We start from the raw sequence: 8,513 nt of genomic DNA, 5'->3' as shown, positions 1-8,513 counted from the left end.
TTAGGACTCTCTCTCTCTCTTCCAGTTCTTCTCTCGTTCGGTGCGAGCGCCAAGGGATTCTCGTTGAGCAGTGTTTGCGGCTCCCTTCAAGATTACTTTATTGCAACTGGTCGGCTACCTTGTTAACTGCATATAAAATTTTGCCGGATGTACAAAAAGTATGTTGTACTCATTCCTGTTACTTCAAAATTGTTTAATTTATATGAATTTTTAATCAATGAGTATATTTATTTTTTCTAGTTTCCGTCATTCCACAATGCTACTTCGCCGCCTCACGCCTTTTTTACCCGCGCAAATACTTCTATGGCATTGACCACCGTACCTTGGCCAATCCCTCCATGTGGGTCTGTGCCATGTTTATTGAGGTAAAGAAGAAGAAAATGAGTCAGCCGTTTCTGCAAAGTCACACCAACATGAGCACTGCCGAGAGCGCAAGCTCGCAGATGCAGGACCTGAGTGATTATTCCCCGTACGTAAGGCTTCCGGCCCCGCCATTGCCGGCACGACGCCGCGAGCACCAGGGCGCTCCGTTAGCTCGTCCGTCTGCTTGGAACGTGGACTCCTACGAGCGCCGTAGGCGTTCATCGCAGCCGACCCAGCATGCGACCGTGGCGCCCGCTGCTGGGACCAGGCCCGTTGTCCAACCCGTCCCGGTGCCGCGTTTGTCTGTGCAGGCAGTCGCGGCCGACCAGGTGCCGCCTGACGGCGTGGTCAGGACGGCCGTTCTGAACCTGGCCTGTCCTACCCAGGGGCCGTTTCCTCTAGATGGCAGGAGCCAGCCCCTAGCATTGGCCGACGCCTTCTTTCCTTCGGACGAAGAAGGGTCTCAGGTACACTCCTGGAGCCATCTGGCGGCTCTTGATCAAGGTCACTGTAACTCCTAGACTGCAGATTCGGCAAAGGACTCGCAACCACTTGACAAAACACGTGCACAGACCTAGCAGGCTTTTCACCTCTCTCCAGTGCAAAGCGCGAGCGACAACTGTAACAATCACTTGCAGTTGCAAGAGTAACATAAGCGAGCGGCAAGCGTGATGTGCGGATGCCGTAGTGGGTAAAACCTTGGTACGGAAACTGTATATGCATATACATTAAGGTATCACGAAGAAAGTGCTATATATGTCAGCCTAGCATGGAACTCCCACCAGCAGTTATAGGCACATGCGGGCATGTCATGCTTTGTCTAGTACAATTGTGCTGCAAAGGGCACCTATAAACAGCTTAGTGCTTTATAAAGCGACAGACACTTGCACCGCTTTATTTGTGCAAAAATTCCCTATGTATTCCCCTCTATGATTGCGCGCAGGGCGAATGGAGTAGGGCGGCTGGCAATCGCAGTCCAAAGGGTCTCAGCTGGTGGCAGTGGCTCTTGGCCAACCTGTTCATTCTCCTTGTGGGAATGCTCTTCGTGATGGTCGTCTTCGGATCACGCATTCTGAGTACCTCTGGGCGTCACGGTTTGGATCGTACCACGCCCCGCATCGTGCTGCTGCCAGACGCCGGCTTCAGAAACCCGCCGCCCTTCGGCTTGCCTGGCCCATCCGACAGGGAGAGGGCCCGGGATGCACAACGCGGCGGAAACCTGCCACCTGGTCAGAAGGACGGCGCTACGCGCACGGGTACCACCCGGCTTTCAAGGAAGGCGACCACAAGCCACAAGAAGCGCACGCCTATGAGTGATTCTTCGGGTCTTACGACTGACGACTAAGCACCTCTCTGGAGTGAGGGCAAGCGGTAGCGTATAATAAAGTAATGGTGCGCAAATTTGTCGAAGATCTCTCAGGACCAGGCCGCCAGATGAGGCATTAAGACTTCACAGCTAACCTGGAAGTCCAGCGCGTACTACTAATTTAGTCATTTGGTTGCATCAGGTGCCCAAACTGGTACCTACCATTTTGAACTTAGCCGCTTCATGAAAGATGCACAGAGGCGGCATGTCTTAAGCAGAGTTAGCACTCCCCATTTAGGATCCTTATCTAACATACTTATATAGGCTGGAGGAGATACCTTGGAAGATAACGTACTTAGTTTGTGCAAGTGAGTGATGCTGTAAAAGGGAAGCTCAACCTTTGTGAGCACCAGGAAAGAAGATGTGCTTTAGGCAACACTGAGGACAACTTCGTCCAATTATTAATGCGAGAGCATTAAAAGACTGATGGAGAACTGTGTAGTATGCCATAAAATTCGCCCATTGGCTGGAAGGAAGTGATATCACCACACTGGAAATGACGGCACAATTGATAAGGCCATTAACAGCTTTTATAATGCTATCGCATTGTAAAGACTAAAAGGTAATATCGTGCCCCAATCACATTTTTTCTAAGTAAAAATGCACTAGCTCTATGGGTATTTCTGGCTATGTAGATGTTTGCTTAGCAGCAAAAGACTCGTTTATTGCCGAGAAAATTGTATTTGAAAATCTCGCCAGTGAATTGAAACTCGTGATGTACTTGCCGGAAAGGACTGGTTGTCGTCGATTTTGAAGCGAATGACGGTGTGGTGTAGCCTCTGAGATCCGGAGATCGCTTTCATTGCATGCAATTTACTCTCTAAATGGGCCGGGAGGGGCGACACCTGTATTTTGTTTTTTGGTCTTTTCTTGCCTGTAAAAACTTCGTTTTCTGTGAGTGATCACTAATTACAACGCGGTACCCTACCATTAAAGGTCAAATTTCACCCGTCCTCAGTGTCTCTTTAAAACCAGTTTGAGTTTAATGTATGGGATACACTAATCTGCGCCGGCATTGTCTACTTAAGGCGTCACGCAGCTTTCAGAAAAAAGACTGTTTATTTCTTGATGTATATATCTGAAATTTTCCGACCATATTAGAAACCAAAGAAAATTTCAACCCTAATAGACAAATTACCACCACTGACCGAGTCATCTGAGGTCATACCCCTGTTGCATGTTAGTTTCGGCTTGTTTTCATCTGCCGTTCAACTCATTCTTTGGTCCCGCGAGGGTCATATGTCCCCTTCTCTTTCTTCTTTTTTGTCATTATATATATTTATATATTTTTTTATTTTTTGAAATTTCTCTCTGCTATATCCCTTGTTTTTTTTTTGCATTCCTGTCAACAAGCCTTTTCATCTGGTCCTCCTATGGGAAGCTCATCTGGTTTTAGTGGCTCGCGTGTCACCATGTGGAGCCACTTTGGGCTGTCTCAACCTGTTCCGCCTCGTCCGGGCCATCTTTCGGAGCCGCTCGGGGCCGCACATACACGGACAGAGGCATACCGAAACCCACAATTGGCGGACGCATCCCTTCTTTTGTTAAGCACCATCCCGTTTCTTCTTTGCTTTCCTCTTTTTCTCTGCTTTTGCTTCTCTCTCTCTCTTTCTCTTTTTTTCTTTTTTTCTTGTCGCAGTAGCCGCGTGCGCACCCAGCTCGGCCTCCCTCTTTCGCTTCGTGTGTGTGTGTGTGTGTGTGTGTGTGTGCGCGTGCGTGCGTGCGTGCGTGCGTGCGTGCGCGCGCGCGCGCGCGCGCGCGTGTGTGTGTGTGTGTGTGTGTGTGTGTGTGTGTGTGTGTGTGTGTGTGTGTGTGTGTGTGTGTGTGTGTGTGTGTGTGTGTGTGTGTGTGTGTGTGTGTGTGTGTGTGTGTGTGTGTGTGTGTGTGTGTGTGTGTGTGTGTGTGTGTGTGTGTGTGTGTGTGTGCGCGCGCGCGCGCGCGCCGTGAGTTCACGGGTACGCGACGCGCCACCTTTGCTTCCCTAATATGCCATCGGTGTCAATTGTGTTCCGTTCTCCCGGCCGCCCCCTCCCCCTTTTTTCTTTTCTTTACTTTTCTTTATTTCTTTTCTTTTTAAGCCTTCTGTGTGTCAAGTCGCATGCTATAAGAACACGCGCCCATGCACTGTATGGTCACTCTTGAAAAAGATCGGTCCTCCGATCGAAACGTCCAGTCAAATAAAAATGTTTCCTTAAATGAAGCGTATACTTCGATGTATATTATTTTAAGCAGTCAAGTACCTCATGTTTTCACAGCTACTATATATATATATATATATATATATATATATATATATATATATATATATATATATATATATATATATATATATATATTCATGAAACTTCGCAACAACCGCAATAGAGAGGCATAACACAAATATTGCTGCGCTCGACTTGAAACTGTAAGGTTTCTGGCGACAGCCGGTGGTTTGATTCAGCTGCGTATTCGGCCAGGACATCTGCAGCCGGGGTCCCTGCACGGCGATAGGCATCTTGTTTCCCACGGCCGGTCCTCACGTGGTTTATTGGATTCGAGACGGAGGATTCCACTGCCGTTTGTAAACCTTGTTCCCGGAAGATCTACCGTGCGGCACGGAGGCAGTTAGCGACCGCCAGAACCGAGCAGGGGTGACTCACCCCTTCAACTATGCCTGCTCGAGGGCGCCTCGCCCATTCGGACTTCCCGGAAGACGTGTCCGGCTGGAGCGCGTGAGAACTGTCGTTCGGACGCGAAGACACCGCTCTCTCTGGTGGGGGCGATTGTCCAGCGGCACCCTCTTTCTCCGGCGAGGCATGTGACGGGGGCGTGTCCCTATGTGTGTGTGTACGACAACGCAAGTTAGGCCACGCCCAACCTGGCGAAGACCGCCTCGAACCTGGGGAATCCTAGGGACCGGACCCTTTTTAAAACCGGACGACGAGTGCCGTGAGAAGAAATCCTCGATCATCCTCAGATCTTCTCAGATCCTCCGACCTTCCCCCATCACCCTCCAATGGGTTCCTAAATCTTGTAAATAATGTAATTAAACCCCCTGTACAGTTTCCTTCATAACCAAGTCCGAAAACATTATTCGTAGAAGGGACCTGCAGCACTGAGTCAGCTCACACAAGCACCCCTCATCTCTAACAACTGGTTGGCAGCAGCTGGGATGGACCGTGCGACATCGTGATTTCTCAACCGGTAAGCGTTTCGGCATTTTGCTATAGGATTCGCCAGGCTTCATATTTTGAGAGAATAATCTAGAATCACTGGGAAGTGTATGTCAATTGAGAAAGGGTAATCTCACGACATTTTGTAGATAGCATTGCCAAAGCGGAGAAAGCATTGTCATGGACCTTATGAAATTGTCAAAGTCGGACTTGCTGTTGTTATGCGAGGGACTGTCAATAGAAGTACAGGGAAAAATTACAAAACTTGAAATATGCAAGACAATTCAAAAGCACGTAGATGACGATCAGCTGGTAGATACGTGGAATTTGGTTCAGGAAGAAAAAAGAAAAAGGGAAGCGGAATGGGAAAAAGAGAAAGAACGGCAAAAGTGGGAAGCTGAAAAAGAAGAAAGAAATCTAAAGCGATTGCAGCTTGAAAGCGAAAATCTAAAAAAAAGGCGACAGTTCGAGACCCGGTCCTCCTGAGAGATCAAGCGATGTACAATCATATAGAATGAACAGATTCATGCAGCCCTATGAAAGTGGAAGGTACATAGGATTGTACCTGGGAAACTGAGAGATCTTGCGAAAGGGAGAACTTTGCTCGCAGTACATGGCCGCAACGGCTTCTGACACTCTTGCCATGTGAAGTAGCTGAAGTCATAGCGAGACTTAGCACACAAGACGCAGCTGACTACGAAAAAGTCAAAGCCAGCCTGCTAAAAAGGTACCGGCTGTCAGCCGAAGCTTTCCGACAGCGCTTCAGGAACGCAATGAAAAACGATAGCGAGGGCTATCCGGATTTCGCGTATGGACTAAAGACGAATCTGCTAGAGTGGCTAAAAGGAGCCGAGGTTTATGAAAGCCGAGACAAAATCATTGAGTGTTTTTGCCTTGAGCAATTTTACCGAAGCATTCCCCAAGTGGTGAAACTGTGGGTTCAAGACAGGGAAAAAGTCGACACAGTTGAAAGGGCCGCTGAGCTAGCAGAGGAGTACATTTCGCGCAGAAGGTTGAGCACTGAAGAGGGTGCGTCACACGCTCGAAACGCGATGCGAGATAAAGGGCCTAGCAGAAAGACGCGAAGTGCTAGAAGTTCGGAGCAATCAGAGGCAACGAAGGTAGCGCCAAAAAAGCGTGAAGAACAGGCGAAGAGACAGGGAGCAGACAAAGCCGCGAAAAAAGAGTTTGAGGCTAGTAGGCCATTTCGTTGCTACAACTGCAATGGTGTCGGGCACTTTGCAGCCAAGTGTACAAAGCAACGTTTGGTGTTCTCGTGCGTCGAGGATAACGCCGAGAATCTAGAGCTCCTTAAGCCATACCTGCACGAGCTGCACGTTAACGGGAAACCGTGCAGGGTGCTTCGTGATAGCACCGCGACGATGGACGTTGTCCACCCGTCTTACGTGTCAGTGGACGATTTTACGGGAGAAGTCTCGTGGATAAAACAGGCAGTACAAGAACACAGTGTATGCCTTCCCATAGCTAGAGTGATAATTTGTGGACCGTTTGGAGAGCTAATCACTGAGGCCGCAGATTCGAAGGCCGTGCCACTTCAATATCCTTACCTCTTCTCGAATCGATCAGACCAATTGCTACGCGAGAGAGGCCAGAAACTCGGAAGCGGGGTGATACAAGCTTTGACAAGATCGAAAACTCGTCAGCTCGCATCTCAACTAAGTCAGATCCCCGAACCTCAGGCAGCCAGAGACGCACCAGCCAGCATATCGTTGCAATCAAATGAGGAGGGAAGTGAACCAACGAGGAATGAAAGCCAGACAGCTGACCGAGCAAATGAGCGACGAGGGACTTCAACCACTAAGTCGGTAGAGGAATCAGAAAACCCTGCAGGATCCGTTTTATCTCCAACATCGCGTAGTTTTGATCGCCTTCTGCAGGTGAACAGGGAGTCCCTAACAAAAGAACAGAAGCAGGATCCCACTTTGGAAAGACTGCACCTTACAGCTAAAGAGGGCATCGCGAGACGCAACATAACGATGCATGAGAAGGGAGGCTTACTATACCGACACTACCAGGACAGAAAAGGCAAAACATTTGATCAGCTGGTCGTGCCCGAAAAATACAGAGCGGACATTCCGAGTCTCTGCCACGGAAATGGCTGGGCAGGACATCTGGGAATCAATAAAACAAAGGAGCGCCTATTAATTGAATATTATTGGCCGGGTTGTTTCAAAGATGCAGAACGCTACGTAAAATCATGCGATGCGTGCCAGCGCGTGGGCAAGCCGGGAGAGACATGGAAGGCTCCACTGAAAATTGTTCCATTGATCTCGGAACCTTTCCGCCGGCTTGTAATAGACACAGTAGGCCCTTTGCCTAACACGAAATCAGGCTATAAGTACTTGCTTACTATGCTATGTCCCGCCACAAAATTTCCCGAAGCAATTCCGTTGAAGGACTTGAGCTCCACAGAAATAGTTGATGCCCTTTTGTTAGTGTTCGCGAGAATAGGATTTCCGGCCGAAATCCAAGCCGATCAGGCGACGGTCTTTACAAGCGCCTTGACGACCACATTCCTAGAAAGATGCGGAATAAAACTGTTGCACAGCTCGGTGTATCATCCGCAGTCCAACAGTGTAGAGAAATGGCATTCGGTGCTGAATCGGGTGCTACGCGCTCTTTGTTATGAGCATAAAGCAGACTGGGAGGATTGTCTGCCGGCCACACTTTTCGCTTTACGAACAGTCCCCCACGAAGCTACGGGGTTTACGCCAGCAGAACTCGTGTACGGAAGAGCCCTCCGCTCTCCCCTCCGAATGCTGAGAGAAATGTGGGAAGGGACAGGAGAGAACCAGACAGTGGTTGAGTACGTGCTTAAGCTACTAGACCGCCTTAACAGCACGAGGGAATTAGTAAATCGAAATATGAAAGCTGCCCAGGAGGCCGCCAAGGTCTATTATGACAGGAACGCTCGCCTTCGAGGTTTCACCGCGGGCGATCGCGTGATGATCCTCCGGCCATCGAGAAAAAACAAGCTGGAAGTTCACTGGGATGGTCCAGTAGAAGTGTTGCAAAAACTTTCGGAGACAAATTACGCGCTAAGGGTTCCAGGCAGGGGAAAGCAGGTGAGAATCTATCATTGCAATCTGATGAAGCCGTTCGTGGAACGCAGCGGGATCGTCAATCTGACTCTAAATGAACCAGAAGAGCTGGACAGCGAGAGTCAGGGTTGGAAGGGAGGTGCGGACGCTAGTGACAACGTGGAAAACATTCTGGCTCACTCCGTGAATGCAGATTTCCTAAGCGGGACACAGGTCGACACGCTAAACCAGTTGTTGAGCGAATTCGCTGACCTATTTAGGAGTCGCCCGGGAAAGACACATCTCCTGACACACGAAATCGAGCTCACCTCTGATGAGCCGGTACGGTCGAATCTCTACAGGGTATCACCGCGGCAAAAAGAAATAATGGACGCGGAAATTCAGCGCATGTTGGAGTTAGGGGTTGTAGAGCCAGCGGAAAGTGACTATACCTCACCGCTAATTCTTGTTGAGGCCCCAGAGAAAGATCCTCGTCCCTGCGTGGATTATAGAAAGCTTAATGCAATTACCAGGGATCAGCTATACCCGATTCCCAACATAGAGGAAAGGATAGAAAGGGTGAGCGGCGCG

At 49.2% G+C, this 8,513-nt stretch overlaps 1 protein-coding gene across 1 annotated transcript; it reads left to right on the top strand.

Annotated features, from left to right (window-relative positions):
- The first annotated feature begins 404 nt into the window (after positions 1-404).
- On the top strand, positions 405-1,708 carry LOC144124085 (uncharacterized). The gene is made up of 2 exons (XM_077656750.1): positions 405-830; positions 1,307-1,708. The coding sequence occupies exons 1-2, from the start codon at positions 414-416 to the stop codon at positions 1,706-1,708; spliced, it is 819 nt and encodes a 272-aa protein (XP_077512876.1). The 5' UTR covers positions 405-413.
- Positions 1,709-8,513: the final 6,805 nt, after the last annotated feature.

The sequence above is a fragment of the Amblyomma americanum genome, chromosome 3 (assembly GCF_052857255.1).
Source record: "Amblyomma americanum isolate KBUSLIRL-KWMA chromosome 3, ASM5285725v1, whole genome shotgun sequence".
NCBI classification, from domain to species: domain Eukaryota; kingdom Metazoa; phylum Arthropoda; class Arachnida; order Ixodida; family Ixodidae; genus Amblyomma; species Amblyomma americanum.
Note: the sequence above shows the minus strand (reverse complement) of the source record. Positions and strands in the feature narration are given on the sequence as shown.

What these genes read in the sequence shown, in the direction of transcription:
- LOC144124085 (XM_077656750.1), top strand. Translation starts at nt 414, where the DNA reads ATGAGCACTGCCGAGAGCGCAAGCTCGCAGATGCAGGACCTGAGTGAT. An exon ending in CGGACGAAGAAGGGTCTCAG is followed by an intron (nt 831 to 1,306) that starts GTACACTCCTGG and finishes GATTGCGCGCAG; the next exon opens with GGCGAATGGAGTAGGGCGGC.